At 36.9% G+C, this 18,935-nt stretch overlaps 2 protein-coding genes across 2 annotated transcripts in view; one reads left to right on the top strand and one right to left on the bottom strand.

The window, feature by feature from the left end:
- LOC102583238 (AT-hook motif nuclear-localized protein 3-like) overlaps positions 1-3,925 on the bottom strand; it is a 5,933-nt gene extending 2,008 nt beyond the window's left edge. The window contains exons 1-3 of the mRNA XM_006357841.2: positions 3,146-3,925; positions 1,815-1,918; positions 336-467 (exon numbers count right to left, since the gene is read on the bottom strand). Of these exons, the coding sequence (XP_006357903.1) occupies positions 336-467; positions 1,815-1,918; positions 3,146-3,500 (591 nt within the window). The 5' untranslated portion in view covers positions 3,501-3,925. The remainder of the gene's footprint in view (positions 1-335; positions 468-1,814; positions 1,919-3,145) is intronic.
- An 8,023-nt stretch (positions 3,926-11,948) lies between these two features.
- On the top strand, positions 11,949-12,515 carry LOC107062709 (uncharacterized). Its single transcript, XM_015313665.1, has one exon. The coding sequence runs from the start codon at positions 11,949-11,951 to the stop codon at positions 12,513-12,515; it is 567 nt and encodes a 188-aa protein (XP_015169151.1).
- The last annotated feature ends 6,420 nt before the right edge of the window (positions 12,516-18,935 follow it).

Here is an 18,935-nt window from a genome sequence, read left to right as displayed (position 1 = left end):
GGGGGGGGGAGGTATTTTTGTAAACAAACAACTTCTTCATAGAAAATATGGAATGCATGTTATAATACATCAAACCAAACAATCAATAAGAAGTAATACCAGGATACAAATCCCAATCTAACTAATCTCAGCATAACTAATCCCAACGTAAGTTGCCTTCAAACCAACCCTTAGAGCATTTCTCTACCGTTTTGAAGACAAGGAGGAGATCAGGCAGAAAGCAACAGCTCTATTGCATGAGAAGAATATAGAATATACAATATATGCAAAGAATTGACTACAAATGAACCACATCCATGCATGGAGAAAAGATTGTAGAACTAAAGGGCTCATACCTCATAGGTCAAAGTTCCACCAGAAGAATTAAGCTGACTAAGTGTAACATTTGAAATTGCACCATTGGCAGTCAGCACACAAATAGCTCTAGATCCTTGTTGAGCAAATGAAATAATTTTCATTGCAACATCCTAATACATAGAATTCAAGAATGAAATCCTTTTGACATTGATAAACTCAAAATAGTACAGAAGCCATGAAAGAACAGAAATAAATCTCCATAAAAGAACTTGACAATTTTTCTGACAGACAAATCAACCTAAAGTACCAGTTAAACAAACCCATATGGTAGAAGTAGACCCTGGTCACCAATTTCAAAATTTTACATGCGTTCACGTTTATGAGATTTAGGTGTCTTTCAACCTTATCGGACATACTCCCAAAACCTCTCTCATGCTGAAATGGTAATTATAGACCTTGGAAACCACACTGGTTCCATCTAAAAAAAGATAGACATCAGCATAGGAAAATGCTTTGTTCTCCCACCATTAAATTATCAAATCTCCTAACTAATTGTCCTCTGTGACTTTCCTTTTTCCCAAAAGTTGGCAATCTGATTTATTTTTCCTTGAGGGGTCTAGGCCTGCCCGCACCATCATATACTTCATTGCAGTTCAGCAGTGTAAAATAGCCACAAGAATTCAGCTACATGGCCCTAAACTAGCATTAGAACAAGGCAAAATCCAATACATTAATCTGAGTTCAAATTACGCTTCAATAGAAAAGGGATATTTACGTTATATATAGAATTGTTTTTCTGCTACTATATGTTGTTTCTTGTACTTCGATTATAGTATTATTTTGTTGGAGTCACAGTTCCTTTTTCCAGAATGTTTTGCCATGCTATCTTTAGTATTTTGTCGTGGCTTCTTCACTTCTGTTGTTTCTTTTCCAAACTGCTTTGATATGCTTTTCCTTGAGCCGAGGGTCTATCAGAAACAACCTCTCTAACTCCCAATGTAGGGGTAAGATCTGCATACACCTACCCTCCCCAGACCCCACCCGTGGGATTACACTAGGTATGTTGTTGTTGTTGTTATAGTATTGCTTTATGGATAAAGTGGATTGCAGAAAGCCAGAACCCTCCCATCCCTCTCAACATATGGAAAAAGAAAGACGCAAGGAGGAAGGGGCCTACCTATTTTAATTTAATCATCCACCTATATATGTTTACATAGACATACATAGCCCATAGGTGTCACAAAATGCCTCTTTTCTCTAGTCTGCTACTGTCCACAATGCATTTGACGAAGCCATGGAAATAGAAGTGCAGACATGGTTACAAGAAGCTAATTAGATCCAAAAGTTCTTTGATGTTCAACAGGTAATCTAATGGTGGGGAAAGAAAGCAATTTCATTTCTTGACATAGTGAATTAAGTTTATGCCTATAAAGAAAGCTACCTGAATATAAAGCAAGCTTTTGAAAGTAGTAGTATTGCAGTAAGAACATATGAAACACTGATACGTAATGGCATACCTCGCCAGCATTAACAGTAAACACATGTGGTGTAAAGTTTCCACCAACGGAGTATGCTACATGTGGTGATATATTTGCACCAGCAGAATACGCCACCCTTTCCCCTAAGGAAATCAAATACAAGTTCAATAATAGCACAAACAGACCTGACCCTTCAAGATAATGCAAAACTGAGCATTTAAGCGAATAATATCAATCTTCCTACAAATAAAATGAACAAGATATCTAGATAGATTACTTCAGAAACAGGATTTCACAAAGAAGTCTATCTGTTTTCCTTTTTTATTTAACCAGTTCCCTCATCCACATGAATTCTAGTTTCCCGATGCCGATTTTAGCTTATTCTCTGTCAACTGAAAATTCTAGTTTATGCATACTTTAATGCTGAAATATATTTTTAAGTATTGCATACTGATGATTCTCTTGTTATAACTCTGAGAGCATAGACTATAATATACTGCCACAGAAGGCACCTGTTGGTATCATTAAAATTTGAAGAACTCTTGAAAAAATCATGTAAAAGGATATTACTTTTATCAGGGTAAAGTAAATATACATGATATAAGTTGTTCATCAATGAGGAGTAAAATATTATCATTGTTATTACTAGTTTTCTAGTTCAAATAACATCTATGACATCAGAATCAGAATTTCTTCTAGGATAGTAGATGACAGAACATTGTCTTGCATGACATCCATGCTTTGTTACATCATTTTATTCATTTCTAATTTTCTACTGCAGTGTTGTGACTTATAGCATCATTAGATTGATAAAGTAACTTTTTTCATTTCTACTGCAGTGCAATGAACTATAAAATTATTAGATTGATAAAATAACCTTTATAGTTTTAACCACAACCTATTTTCAAAATCTGTATTTGTTCTGTCTTGCAAAACAACCGACACTGACAAACAAATTGAAATGGAGAGAGTAGTTCTTTATTCTGTTTCACATCATGTTCCCTGCAAAAATTGGGTAGACACAATAGTGTGACCACAAAAGCTTATTAAAATTCATACCAAGTGCTATACTCTACTGTCTGCATCATACTACTGAAATATAGATGCGGAAAAATATACCCTCATTCAGCATCATAAATACCAAAAAATAAGACCATTTTAGAGACCTGGGACCCAAATTGAACAGAAAGAATGCAGAACAAAACAGAATTCAGAAAAGAAAAAAAAAACTTTCTACACCAGCAAATTCAGCATTGTGTATATTAGTAGTCACAAATAACTATATTCGACAGTGTGTAGACCATATAAATAAGATAAACTACACACATCAAAAATCATAACACCTCTGTTCAAGCTTCTATAATTGTTACCTGGTATTCCAAGCTCAATTTTTTGCTGCTTCTTCTTAAAGGATTCAACGGGGCGGCTTCCACTGTTTTTCCAACCTGAAAAATCTCCTGAAAGTGGAATTGAAGCTGATATTGGCATTGGTGATAATGCAGTATTTAAAGAACCATCTGGTCTATATTTTTTAGGCCTTCCCCTCTTCTTCTTCCCTTCCGTAGACGGTGCTGCCACACTCATTGAAGTTGCAGGTATAACTGCAGCCATTGCTCCATTAAACCCATTCACATTTTCATTAATTGGGGTCATTCTATAATTTTCAGAAAATTCATTACTTTTAACTATAACCCCAGAACTATTAACCCCTTCTTTGTCCTCCATTCATAAACCCCTTAAACCCTGAAAACAATTAACAACTTAAATCCCAAATCCCTAATTAGAGAAAATCAAGAAAATTTCCTTTGAGCAACAAACAACAGTAAAAATACAATCTTTTTACCAAATAAGTCACAACAGAGCAAACAAAAAATCAAATAAGTAAAAAAACCAAAACCCCTTAAATCAATTTTTTGCAAGAACTGAAAACTTAAAACAGCAAGATTGATTAATTTTCTTTGCACACAAATAAAAATACAACAGAACAAAAAATTAACACCAACTAAACAAAACAAAAAATTAACACCAACTAAACAAACTTCTACCACTGCAGAGCAAAGCACAGAGCTACTAATTTTCAGAAATGAAAAAAAGAGTGTAATTTTTTTTATGTTTTTTTGAGAAGTTGTGAAATTAGGGTTTTGGTTGAAAAAAAGTTGAAGGAAGAAAATAAAAGATTGAAAATTGGGAAAAAAGATAGTAAATTGAGTAATTTAATTTAAAATATGGAAAATATAACTAACAGCTGTATTATTTTAAATTAAATTGCAAATTCAAAGTATTAACTTTGTTTAAGTAAATGGTTTCACGTCCGTCTTGGAAATTAAATAATTAATAAATGAAATGATTAATGAGTCTTTAAATATTGCAAAATATAAAAGAATTAGAAATTTCCTTTTTATTTCTGAAAAGGAAAAAGGAAAAAGGAAAAAGGAAAATACTTATTCAAAGCTGTAAAGTAAATTTTTAAGACTCTTGACATTTTGTTGTCAAAATATACAAAAAGACTGTAGAAATTTTAGAGTGGAAAATGTGTATATATATATATAGTGAAAAATTCCAAGAATGTAGGAGTATGTGCAATTTATAGTAGTCAGAAGGTACCCGCATCTTGCGTCATTGTCTTTGTGGGACTTCATAATTGAACACAGAATCCCAACATCCTTAAACCTCTTTCAAAATGTTGGAGATGGAGAGGCAAAAACATACTCCTCATTTCAATCTATTTATCTTATTTTTACTTTTAATTTATTTAAAAAGAATTTATTTTTGATAAAATTAATTTTTATTTTACGTGATATTTTAACATTATAAAATTAAAAAGTATTTTTAAAATTTTCATATAAAGTAAAAATAAGATAAATAGATTAAATAGAGGAAGTACTTTATATCTACTTTAACTGATACTGAAAAATTAAGGTTAATTATTAGATGCTCGTTTCTGGTAATAGTTAAAGTGCAGGCTTATAGGTGAATTTCTAGGCATAATCTTTGTTTTAGGAGATTTATTGCATGTTTTCTTTTCACTTTCCTTGTAATCAATCAAATGAATGAATGAAAACGAGAATTTTCTTTGGTATTCGACCTACGTAGGGCCTGAATTCTCCTTGGGAGATACGTAGGCAGCCTTTCAATCCATGGCCCTATATTTTAAAATTTTTCTTTTCCCCCTTTCATTTTACAAGGAAACATTGAATTCACATCAACAGATGCCGAGAGATGCAGCAAAAAGACCTTAGCTCAATGCAATTTAACATTTTTGAGTCACTACCCTCAAAATAAAACAAGCAAATTCATGCTTGTTCAAAAAAATCAGTCCCCCATTATTCGTGGGTTAACATGTTCTCAAACGAAGCAACTCTTATGTGTTTATATGCCCTCTATGTGATATTTTGCATTATTTGTCCTAAATAAAAACTAACAGATTTTCCTTTGAGTTGTTTTCTTCTACATGTAGTTAGAACTGATCTGTGTTGATAAGCTAGTTGAACATCCCTAATTCACAAGATCTAAGGCTCCTAAAGATTCCTTCCCTGGTCAAAACTCACAGAAGGGAAAATCAGTAATGGGTGACAACAATGAAGAGCTTGGTCCTACCGATGTTGTCGTGGCTCAGCCCGTCATTGCTGATCAGAACGAACTAATTATGCAGGTGATGCAACAGATCATTGAGATGCGGGTCGAAATGCAGAGAAGGCAAGATCTGCCTAATCCGGTTTTTGTTTTCAATGATCCAGCAGACAGAAGGCCTCCACTTCACTTTCCTCCTTCAAACGCAGAACAAGCCCAAAACCCACCCTCCAATCCTGCTCAGAATCCCTCAACCATCGACCTAACCAACTAAAATCCCTATTATGCCTCCGTCTCTTATCAGACACCACCCCATCCTCAAAATACCAACCTCCAAGCGCCACTTCCTCCCCATAATGCCAACCACCAAAACTGGTCCACCCCCTCAAAACCAAAACGTTAACAACCCGCAAACTTCCCTCCTTCACCAAAATCAGTATACCAGCCCCCAGACTTTTCCTCAAAACTATCACGCCCCTCAAAATGCCCAAAGTCCCTCCATTGCTCCACCTCTACCTCAAAAAGCCACTTTCCAAATCCCAGTCCCCAATGAGCATGACGCCAATGGTTTTGAGCTCGACCTCTATGAGGAATGAGAGAGAGAGTGGAGGTCAAAGGAAGAGGCCGTCAAGCTGGAAATGAAGGAAGAGATCTGAAAGGCCATGAAACAGTTGCAGTGTATTCCTGAAGTTGCCGGTTTGAGTTATGAGGATTTATGCATTCATTTAAATTTGGACCTCCCGGAAGGGTTCAAGGTGCCAAAGTTTGACGTTTTCGGAGGAATAGGGAACCCCTTAGCGCACCTGAGGGCCTACTGTGACCAGCTCGTGGGAGTTGGAAGAGATGAAGCTTTACTGATGCGACTTTTTAGCCGAAGTCTGAGTGGAGAGGCTCTGGAATGGTTTACATCTCATGAAACAAGATAGTGGCCTAGTTGGAATGCTCTAGCTAAGGATTTTATCAAACGATTCGCCTACAATGTTGAGATCGTTTCTAATCGTTATTCCTTAGAAAATATGAAATAGAAATCAAATGAAAGTTACAGAGAATTTGCATACAGATCGAGAAAGGAGGCAGCTAGAGTTCAGCCTCCTATGTCTGAGAAGTAAATTGTCGAAGTATTTGTACGGGTTCAAGAGCCCGAATATTATGATAGAATCATATTGCTCGTTGGAGCAAAGTTCGCTGAGATAGTCAAAGTAGGTGAGACTATCGAAGACGGATTAAGAATCGGGAAGATTTCCTATGTTGCTGCCTCACCTGGATCCTCGGGTTTGTTGAAAAAGAAAAGAGAAGATGTGTCTTCTATCTCTTATGAGGGGAAGAAGACCCCAAGGAAATCTTCATCATACCAAGGTCATTTTCGACCTTCACAAAGTTTGTACCCGACTTGTTATACACAGGCTAATTACCAGAATGCCCCTCCCCCAGTTACCAAAATACCCATTCCCCAGTTATCAAAATACTCCCCCTCCAGTTTACCAGACTCCAACTCATCACTATCGAAACTTCACCCCCAACAGTGCCAACGTTCAGGCAAATTGCCAAACTCCTCCCCCAATGTACCAAATCCCAGCTCCACTTTACCAAAATACCCCCCACCTCGAACTACCAAGCTCCACAGCCAAATTACCAAACCAACTCATATCCAAGATATCAAGCCCCTCGTCCAAACGCTCCAAATTATTGTCAAATGCCTCCTCCTCAACAAGGAAATTACGATTCCCCCCATCCTAGATTTGAGAAAAAGCCCGCTAGATTTTTCACTCCGCTCATTGAAAGCTGAACAAAGTTGTTTGAGCGATTAATTGAGGCAAGATATATTCATCCAGATGGGCCCAAGTCAATTGACACTAGCTCAAGGTTTTATAGACCTGATCAGAGGTGTGCATATCACTCCAACGATGTTGGACATGATACCGAGGACCGTATCAACCTGAAGCATAAGATCTAAGATCTGATTAACCAAAAAGTGATCTCTCTCCAGATAGTCGCGCCCAATGTCAATAGTAATCCTTTGCCAAATCATAAAGGTGTCACTATCAATATGATAGAGACGGATGATGATTGGTGTGTGACTAAGGCAATAGTTCTGATCGCTCCTGATGAACTGGAAATGGATGTAGCTTCGTTGAGTTTTAGAGAGGAGAAAGAGTTTGTGATTCTGACACCCGAGAAGGTTGTTGCCTTGGTGCCAAGAGAACCTCTTACCCGATCGAAGTTTGTGATTGAAACGGCTGTTACCCAGGGTATGACCAGATTCGGCAGGTGCTACACACCAGAAGAGCTAGCCCAGGGAGTGCAGAAAAAAGATCAGTCTAAAAAGACAATTAGTGAAGCAGAAGCGGAAGAGTTCTGGAGAATAATGTAACCAAAATATTACTCAATCGTGAAGCATCTGGAGAAAACACGTGCTCAAATTTCCGTATAGGCCTTGCTGATGAGTTCACAACTGCACAGACAAGCTTTGATGAAGGCTTTAGATGACACTTATGTGCGTATGGGTACTAACAGTGATAATCTGGCAGCCATGATAAACCAAGTTGTTCGAGGACATTGCATCAGCTTCTGTGATGAAGAGCTGCCCTTTGAAGGCAAGATGCACAACAAAGCTCTGAACGTCACCATTATATGCCGAGACAAGGTCATAAATCGCGTCTTGGTCGATGACAAATCTGGTCTCAATATTTGCCCACTTTCTACTCTGAAGCAGCTAAACTTCGACTTGGGAAAGGTTCACCAGAACCAAGTCAATGTGAGGGCTTTCGATGGAGTGCAAAGAGACACGTTGGGTGCAGTAAACTTGGGAATTCAGATGGGTCTTGCAGAGTTTAACGTGGAGTTTCAGGTGTTGGATATCAACACCAGTTAAAACCTGCTTCTGGAAAGACCGTTTATCCATATGGTTAGAGTTGTGTCGTCTACCCTTCACCAATTGATAAAATTTATTTGGAAGGACCAGGAATTGGTCATTCATGGTGAGGGGATTCATTCCAATGGGTATGCACTGATCGTTGATGAGGTCTCCCGAGGTTGTGATTTCTACACGGTAGAGCTGGTAAATGCCACCGGTGATGATTTGGCTCCCCAGCCCCATATGTCTTCTGTGTATAAGATGATTGCTATTGTTATGCTCTGAAGCAATTTCGAACCAGGTTTCGGATTGGAGAAGCATTTTCAAGGAACCGTCGAACCTATCGAAATTCTCGCAAATGGAGCAAAGTTTGGTTTAGGGTATGTCCCTACAGATGATGAAGCAGAGATGAAGAACAAGAGTGTTGATCAAGCATTGGCCAGGCCAATTCCTCATTTGTACCAACAATTTCCAATATGAGAGTATGTCGACGATGGTGGTCTCGGGGAAGGAATTTTGGGCCTTTTCGAGGAGATAGATGCGGTCATCGAGGAAGAGGCTGGGACATCAGGCATATGTGTTGCAGAACCTGAGAAGAAATTGCAAAATTGGACTTCCACACCACTCCTAATTCCCCGCTCATTTGGGTAGAAAGGACATGTGTTTATATTTGTTTTTAAATTCGGTGGTAGTCCGGAAGAGGCCCGAGACCCACCCTTTATGCAATTTTTACTTGTTTGAGTTTTTTAAATTCCCCCGTAATGTTTAAAAAGGCAAAATGGCCCATGGCCATGGCCGAAGTTTGTGCTTGTCTTTCAATTTAAATGAAAAGTCTCTTTTGTCGAAAATTTGTTTATCTACCCAGCTGATTATGTTTTATTATTCTAACTTTGTTTGTTTATGATTTCAGTAATAATAATTTAAAACTTGCCAATGTCATGTTATGAACCGAGTGAACAAAATGAAGCAAGTGATGACGAATGCGAGGAATATGAAGAAGAAAATAAGGTAACTGAACATGTTGCTGAAGAGTTCTGATAATTTGAGAACCAACACGAGCCAAATCTTAAAGAAACTGAGACTGTGAATCTCGGAGATGAGGAATGCATCAAAGAAGTCAAAATCAGTGTCCATCTGATCGAAGCTCAGAGAAGGGACTTGGTTCGTTTGCTTAGATAATACATTGATGTATTTTCCTGGTCTTACATAGATATGACAGGGCTGAGTACGAATATGGTGTCCCACAAATTGCCGATTAATCCAGAATTCAGTCTAGTAAAGCAAAAGACTGTAAAGTTTAAGCCTGAGTTGAGTTTAAAGATCAAAGAGGAGATTGCCAAGCAGATTGAGTCTCAAGTAGTGGAAGTGACACAATATCCAACTTGGTTAGCCAACGTTGTTCCAGTTGCCAAGAAAGACGGAAAGATCAGAATCTATGTTGACTACAGAGATCTCAACAAAGCAAGCCCAAAAGATAATTTTCCACTGCCAAACATCCACATTTTCATTGATAATTGTGCTAAGCATGAGATGGAGTCATTTGTAGATTGTTATGCGGGTTATCACCATATCCTCATGGATGAAGTAGATGCAGAAAAGACAACTTTCATTACGCCTTGGGGTGTATATCATTATCGGGTGATGCCTTTTGGTCTCAAAAATGCCGGTGCTACTTATATGAGGGTTATGACCACCATCTTTCATGATATGATTCATAAGGAGATCAATGTGTATGTAGATGATGCCATAATCAAATCCCGCGAGAGTTCGAATCACTTGACTCATTTAAGGAATTTTTTTATCGTCTGTGTCCATACAATTTGAAGTTAAATCCCGCTAAATGTGCTTTTGGAGTGCCAGCTGGCAAGTTGTTGGGATTTATAGTCAGTAGGAGGGGCATAGAGCTTGACCCTTCCAAGATCAAGGGGATTCAAGAGTTATCTCCTCCGAAGACCAAGAAAGATGTGATGAGTTTCCTGGGAAAGCTGAACTACATCAGCCGGTTCATAGCTCAATCCACCGTGGTGTGTGAGCCCATCTTCAAGTTGTTGAAAAAAATGCCTTGACCAAGTGGACCGGAGAATGTCAAACTACCTTTGATGCCATCAAGAACTATTTGTCCAATCCACCGGTGTTGGTTCCTCCACGGGAAGGAAGTCCATTGTTACTGTATTTGTCTGTGTCGGATAACGCATTTGGATGTGTGCTTGGTCAACATGATGAAATAGGGAAGAAAGAGCGAGACATCTACTACTTAAGCAAGAAATTCACTCCATATGAAGCACGTTACATTCTTTTAGAGAGGACATATTGTGCTTTGACCTGGATTGCTCAGAAGTTGAGACATTATTTGTCTTCGTATACCACGTATCTCATTTCCAAGATAGACCTATTGAAGTATATTTTTCATAAAGCTATGCCAACCGGGAAGTTGGCTAAATGGCAAATGCTCTTGAGTGAGTTTGACATTGTGTATGTGACTCAGAAGGCGATAAAAGCACAAGCCTTGGCTGATCTTCAGTTGATGAGGAGTACGAACCGCTTAAGACTTATTTTCCCGACGAAGGTGAAGATATTTTTTAAGCATACCCTGGTTGGAGAGTATTCTTTGATGGAGCGAAAAACCACCAAGGGAAAGGTATCGGAGCGGTCTCAGTGTCAGAAACCGGTCAGAATTATCCTATGGCGGCTAAACTCCGATTTAATTGCACAAACAACATGGTTGAATATGAAGCTTGCATCCTTGGTCTGAAGATGGCAATTGACATGAACGTTCATGAGCTGTTGGTTATTGGAGATTCAGATTTGCTAATTTACCAGGTTCAAGGAGAATGGGCCGTGAAGAACCCAAAGATCACGCTGTATGTGCGGTATATACAAAAGTTGTGCAAGAGATTTCGCAAGATTGAATTCAGGCATACTCCCAAGACACAAAATGAGTTGGCCTATCCTATTGCCACCATTACATCAATGATTAAGCATTCAGATACAAGTTATATTGATCCAGTGGATATAGAGGTAAAAGAGCAGCATGTCCATTGTTCACATGTTGAAGCAGAACCAGATGGTTTACCTTGGTATTTTGACATCAAGAAGTACTTGAAGACCGAAATTTATCTCGAGAATGCAACGTTCAATCAGAGAAGTTGATACACCGTATGGCCCTCAATTTCTTTCCGAGTGGGGAAATCCTTTATATAAGGACTCCAGATTTAGGTCTTCTCAGATACGTTGATGTTAGTGAAGCTGCAAAGTTTCTTGAACAGATACATGCTGGAGTCTGCGGTACTCATATGAATGGGCTTACTTTGGCAAGAAAGATCCTTTGAGCGGGCTATTTTTGGATGACTATGGAATATAATTGTTGCAAGTTTGTGTAGAAATGACATAAATGTCAGGTGCAAGGTGATTTGATTCGAGTGCCGCCTCACGAACTCAATGCTATGAGTTCACTTTCGTTTGTAGCTTGGGGCATGGATGTCATTGGTCCAATAGAGCCCACTGCCTCTAACGGACACAAATTCATTTCGTTGCCATTGACTACTTCACCAAGTGGGTGGAAGCAACTTCGTATAAGTCGGTGACCAAGAAGGTTGTAGCTGATCTTGTTCGCAATAATTTGATATGTAGGTTTGGAGTACCAGAATCCATTATTACTGATAATGGAGCGAATCTCAACAATCACTTGATGAGAGATATGTGAACAGTTCAAGATTACTCATCGAAATTCAACTACTTATCGTCCCCAAATGAATGGAGTTGTTGAAGTTGCCAACAAGAATATCAAGAAGATTTTGAGAAAAATGATTAACAATCACAGAGGTTGGCACAAGATGTTGCCCTATTCTTTGTTGGGTTACAGAATGACCGTCAGAACGTCAATCGGAGCTACTCCATACTTGTTAGTATATGGAACAGAAGCAGTTATACCTGTAGAGATTGAAATACCTTCATCGAGAATTATCCTAGAAGCTGAATTAAGTGATGTTGATTGGGTTCGAAAGCGGATTGTTCAGTTAACATTGATTGATGAGAAGAGAATGGTTATTGTTTGTCATGGTCAACTGTATCGACAAAGAATGATTCGTGCTTTCCACAAGAAAGTAAGAGCCAAAATATTCAAAATTGATCAGTTAGTTCTCAAACGCATTTTCCCTCATCAGGATGAGTACAAAGGGAAATTTGCACCAAATTGGCAAGGACCCTACATGGTTCGCAAAGTGTTATCTGGAGGTGCATTGGTCCTGTCAGAGATGGATGGCACAGAATGGCCGAAACCGATCAACTCAGAAGCTGTTAAGAGATATTATGTGTGAAGTTTTAGTTTGTATTTCTGTCATTTCCTTGTAATCGTTCTATTTGCTTATAATCGTTTTGTTTAGAACTTTTTCCTTTTGTAATGAACTACGTCTGACCTGAATTCTCAAGAATGAGATAATGTCGGACTCGGTCACCCCCTTTATCCTTTTTAATTTGTTTCCTTTCATATTCTTGAACTATGTTCGACCTGAATTCTCAAGAATGAGATATGTATGCAGCCTATGTCGGCCTCAGTCGGTTCTTTGTTTTAGTTTCTTTTTTTTGTTAATCCTAAAAGGGGGAACTACGTTTGACCTGATTCCTGCCTCAACGGGATACGTAGGCGCCATAACGGCTCGGTCATATCTCCCGTAAAATTTCTATTTTTCCTTACAATAGAAACTGGACAGAATTTTTGAGAAAGACTCAAATTTTCAAGAAGAAGATCTCTCCAACAAGTCAAGACTGCAGTTACTTTGAGATTTGCAACTGGGACAGAATTTTTGAGAGAATCTCAAAAATACCATGGTTTCCTCACCAACAGTTAAGGATACGTTAAGGCTAAATTGGAACAGAAATAAAAAAAATCAACGAGGTTTATCGGTAGTTTAGAGCAACTTTGAATACTTCCCAACAAGTAATCGGATAGACCTCGAGACATCAATTTCAAAGGCGTTCATTAAGCTTGACGTGACATGACTCTTGACAGTGACCTTTTCCAAATACTATTTTTTTTTTGAAAATTTATTTTCCTTAAAACTTTTCCTCCATGTTTTAATTATTTTTGCATAAAATTTTTTTGTCTTACCTATCAACAGGGAGATAGCAAGACAAGGAGCAGACAACCGAAGAGATCGACACAAATCAGTTCATTTTTAAACTAACAATTTTTCTGTAGGTGCAGGTCTATAAGTTTTTCCTCAAGATCAGCATATTCCTCCATTCAATGGATATGGAGAAGTCGAAAAGGCGAGGAGCTCCCCAAAACTTTCTGTGGATGCAGGAAACATTTTATGTTTCTTATGTGAAAGATTTGGGAATATGAATAACGTTATTTCATTCAATTCCCAACAAGACGAAGTCCATAATGATCATGCAATTATGTTCGGAGATTGAACAAATGAAAACCTTGAAGAAAGTAATATTGTTGTTTTCCAGCAACTAAAGATATTTGGAGGACATTATCTGCATCACATCGTCAGAAATGATAATACTACTACCCGGAGAGTCATCTATATTGTATTGTCAAATGATATGATATCACTATCCACAGAGTTATTTATATTGTATTGTCAAATGAGATGATACCAATACTCAGAGGGTCATTTTTATATTATCAAATGGGACGATATCGGCACTCAAAAAATACCTAGAAGATCACCTATGTTGCTCGGTGAAGCATTATCTTCATTCGGTACCGGGAACGACATCATCAAAAAATCCATGCATTGCATAAGAAGACTCATGCATCGCAGAGAAGATTCATGCATCGCAGGAAGAGATTCGTGCATTGCAAGAGAAGATTCATGCATTGCAAGAGAAGATCCATGCATCGCGGGAAGAGATTCATGCATTACAAGAGAAGATTCATGCATGGCAAGCGAAGATTCATGCATCGCGGGAAGTGATTCATGCATCACCGGAAGTGATTCAAGCATTGCGGGAAAAATGTCATGCATCGCGGGAAAGCGATTTGTGCATCCCAAGAAAGGAGTCATGCATCACAAGAAAAAGAGATATGCATCATAAGAGAAGGAGCCATACATTGCAAGAGGAAAGAGTCGTGCATTGCAAGAGAAAGGATCATGCATCGCAAGAGAAGGAGTTATGCATTGCAAGAGAAAGATTCACCCTTCACAAGAAGATCAACATCGACTGCATCATTTTTCTTTGCAAAAACGACATCAAGAGAACCATCAACAACGACAACAAGAGAACTATCAACATATTACATCAGCTTATTTTATTACTTCTACATCAAAGAAAAAGTACATTGAAGATTATATTGCAAATATGAGGCATAAGCTTTATTTGCTTTACGTTAAGTCTGATGAAGTTAACATCAACTGTTCAAGGAGAAAAATTAAGTATCAACATGGTAAAAGACGCTATCTCCCCATTTGAACTACATTTTTTTATGCTAATGAGTTTTATCTCAGTCTTTGTCGAGAGCATCCGAAAGGATGAATTCTTCAAAACAAACCACAAGTGCGGACGACATAAAAAAAAATGCAGCACAACGTGGAACTTTTTCTTAGCAGTGAACTGGGACATAGTCCAAAGAGGAGTGCCAAAGTCTTAGGACGCGACCGGAGGAGTGACTTCCACCACAATCAAACCACACCCCTATCAGAAGACATGTGGGTTTTTCTTTGGGTTTGTCTATTTCAATTTTGCATCCGAAAATTTTTGGTCTCCACCGAAAGAAGCTTTCCAATCGGAGTCACAATACGCCAAGAGCTATGGAAATTATGTATGTGCAAGTTCTTATTTATGGGTGTGAAACATGCCACATTCATGGCTAAGAGGTTGCAAGCCTCCTTTTCATACTCGACTTATTTGTCACTCCTTCCCAACCGAAGGATATCTTAGCATAAGAGATTTCCTTTTCAACCTATCGAGTCGAAATACAAACAACTTGATTCCTTGAGTTGAAGGATATGTAGGCAGGATCAATGTTGAAAACTCAGTTGTATTCCGATACTCGTTCTTAAATCTTATTCTCAAGTATTTCGGTCTCTTCATAATCCGATATCGGGATAGCTTATGAACTCTTTCAGAATCGTGCGTTAAGTCAAACGTATCGAACTACAAGTGGCTTAAATTCTCATATAGCCTGAGATATGTAGGAAACCCATTTTCGGGGTTCAGCCATAATTCCTAAAGTCCGTACCAAAAACCCTTTTCCAAAAGATGAATATGTAGTCGGTCAAAATTTGATTCGTCAATTTCATTTTTCTCGAATTTCTTGCATCAATCCGAGTAAAACAAGGGACAGTTGTTGACACCCAATTTTGACCCTCCCCGATAGGAATTCATTTACGAGCTTCTTAATTTCCAAACGATTTAGAATAATTAATTTTATAAAATTCAAATATTTTTCAAAGTCATCTTAAGTGATTTTGGTCGATTTTCATAATTTATAACTAATATATATATTTCATATAATTTTATATATCTATAATTAGTATAATCTATAAATATTTAAAAATCATCTCGAAAAGATTTAATTTTAAATATTCTATTAAAATTAGTTTAGTTTAAAGTTAGGGTTATAACTTTTTATCGATTAGTTCATAATTAAGTTAGTTATTTTATTTTGTTAAGATTAAGAAGCTCAATAATTAATTTATATGATTTCATCTTGTTTAGATTTTAGCCGAATTTGTTAATTTAACTCGATTTGGCTATTGTTTAAACTCCGAAATCTAATCAATCTAATTTTATCCATAACCCATTTAAAAAGACAAAGAATTGGGGCCTTTCTTTAAATTTTCAGCAACCCAGGCCTATTTTCTTCCCCATTAACCAATATTCAGCAACATCAAACATTAGCAATACCAAAAGCCCAAAACACTATCAGCAATTTCCTGCCAATCAACTCCAGCAGCCCATACCAATTCTCCAATCTCTCAACCCAGCCCACTCTCTTTACCTCCAACCCGGCCCATTCCAAAGCAATAGAAACCAGGAGCAGCAGTACAACGTCAAATATCACAGCGATACACAGCGTAACAGCAACAGCGACGCGTAAATAACGCCCATACGACCCTTACACGCCTTATCCTCATTACGCGAAAAGTGAGTTCACGAAAACTGGCAGCCAACTTTTGTTTTCCTACATGACGCCTATGCAAACAACTTTATCTGCGTCTCCCTCGTTCGTACAGGAGGGGCAGCCAGCTTTCTCTGCAATAGCCGCCTGCAACCTCGTCCTTGACTCGCGTGGATTGGTGCCACGTCGAGCTCCAAGGACAAAGAATCCATCGAGGCCGCTCAAGTCCACTTCACCTTTTTCTATTTTTCGTCAGAAATCCAGATTTTCTCGTACAAGCAACAGTTCCTTGGTCCTTGGAAAAATATTTGAATCGAAGATTGGATGGGAATTCCCGTTTTTGCCCTTGCCCTCGTCCAATTTTCATCCCTTTAAGCCCCCAAAATCGAAAACCCTAGAATTTCTCTATATAAACCCCGCATTTGCTCAATTAAAGGGGTTGGATTTTTATTTTAGCAAAAAAATACAGAGAAAGGCTTGAGCACTAGTATTTTAAATATAAGCTAAATACGTTTTGGAGGCAGACGATACAATAGTTTTAAGGTGTTTGGGTTCAGTTTTCTGCTCAAATTTCTTATCCACTGTTCGTGTTCGAGTTCTTGTGGTAGGAAGGTCGGCTCCTTGCTCATTCCGTCCCCATTTGCTGCCCTAGAAAAGGTAAAGTTCCTTTCGATGCCAGCTCATTCTGTCTGCTTCTGTTTTGTGAAATGAGAGTTTACGTCTGTTGTTTCCCTTCTTCCCTTTTCTAGGATGCATATGTTATTCTGTTTGGTCTAGTATTGATGTTTAAAGTTTAGTTTTTTTGTTTGATATTGATATGCTTTTAGTTTGAATTATAGAACGCATCTTTCGTGTAAGTCTAACTTCAGGAGCTCTTTAAATAAAAAATTCTAATTTTCCTTTTGATCTTCGTGTTTATCTGGTTTTCTCTACGTGGATATGCAATATTTTGACCCTTTCTTTTGGTCTGTTAATGTCATTTCTTTTCAAAATAGGAGCAGAATTTTTAACTTTAATATGGATTTTGTATGTGTTGTTTCATCCATAGCTCATTGATCTGTTGGCCTGTTTTTTTCATTTTTTTTAGTCCCATGATTATTTTAAATGTTAGAAATATATGTTACGCTCGAGTTCATGTTTCTTCTGCCTAAATGTTTAGTCGGAAATGTTCACCATTCGTAGTTAAACTCATATGACACGAAGTCTTGTTATCGCCCAGACTATAGTTTGATTCAATCCTTGCTTTGCTTTCGAAGTCAATGCTTATTTCCTTTTTTCTGATCATTTCATCATGGTTGGCTAATTGTTTTCTCATAAATGTGTAAAGAGTTTCTTGTTAGCATGAGTGTAGCTTCAATACTGATTATGATCTTGCTATCTTAGTCTAAGTTTACTTTCGTGTTTTTTTTTTTTTGTTTGAAAATGGGTCAATTTTCTGCATGTTAAGGGAGCACTAGATTAGCATGAGTTTTTGGTTCCAGATTTCTTGATTAATGTGAGTTTGGTCCATAACTTTAGACATGAATTAGTTTAGCTGTTGACTCCTTTAATGTTGTTGACACCCAATTTTGGACCTCCGCAATATAAATTAATCATTTCGAGCTTCTTCAATTTTAAACGATTTAAAATAATTAGTTTTATAAAAAAAAATTTAAAAAAATAAATAATAATAATAATATAGTTTGCAAGATTTTTAAATAGTTTGTCACTCTTCATAAATTTTAGATGATATATATGGTTTACATAATTATGTATATTATTAGTATATTTTATGATTATTCGAAAAACATCTCAAAAAAAATAATAATTTATATTTTAAATATTAGGGATGGTTATAATTTTAAATTAATGAGTTTTATGAAATTCAAAATACTTTCAAGTTATTTTTAAAGTAATTTTATCATTTTTTAATAATAAATATGTATATTTTTGCAATCACGTTATTTTATAAATATTTGAAAATCATCAAAAAAAAAGATTTTACATTTTAGTTAAATATTTTATTAATCTAATTTAGTTTAAATTATAGTTGTAATTTTGAGTTAATTAGTTTGTAATTAAATAAATTATTTTATAATCAAATTAATTATTTTATTTCGTTAAGATTAAGAAGTTCCTTGATTAATTTATATAAACTCATCCTATTTAGCTTTTGGTCGAACCCACCGACTAAATTCAAATCGGCTAAATTGTTAATTCATTTGACTATTTTACAATTTTAACCACTTTCCCTTATTATTTGAAAGATCCATTTTGGGCCTTTTCATTTCAAATTTCCAGCCCATTTCTCCCTTTCTCACATTAATTTCAGCAGCCCAACTTCATTACAATTCCCAACCCAACATACAATACAACAACAATAGTTTAATACCCATTAGAAACCCAACCCAAATCCCTTTAATTCAATAACCCATTCCAAGCAGCATAATACATACAACAATTCCCAATTAACCAATTAGATTCCCCCAAAGACGAGTTACTTTCTTTGTGTTGGTTTGCTTTGAATACCTTTTTTTGTGTTAAGGTCATTTATTTTATTAATTAAATATTGGTCGAATTTTGTATTTTAATTAAGTTAAATCTTTGTTCTTAAAAAAGATATTTTTTAAGGCCTCTTCACTTGATCACATTTTATTTTAAAGTGGTTTTAAGTTAAAGTATT

This window comes from Solanum tuberosum, unplaced genomic scaffold, assembly GCF_000226075.1.
Source record: "Solanum tuberosum cultivar DM 1-3 516 R44 unplaced genomic scaffold, SolTub_3.0 scf00255, whole genome shotgun sequence".
In the NCBI taxonomy this organism is placed as follows: Eukaryota; Viridiplantae; Streptophyta; class Magnoliopsida; order Solanales; family Solanaceae; genus Solanum; species Solanum tuberosum.
Note: the sequence above shows the minus strand (reverse complement) of the source record. Positions and strands in the feature narration are given on the sequence as shown.

Excerpts from the sequence above, each read along its gene's own strand:
- LOC107062709 (XM_015313665.1), top strand. The coding sequence starts at position 11,949 with ATGAATGGAGTTGTTGAAGTTGCCAACAAGAATATCAAGAAGATTTTG.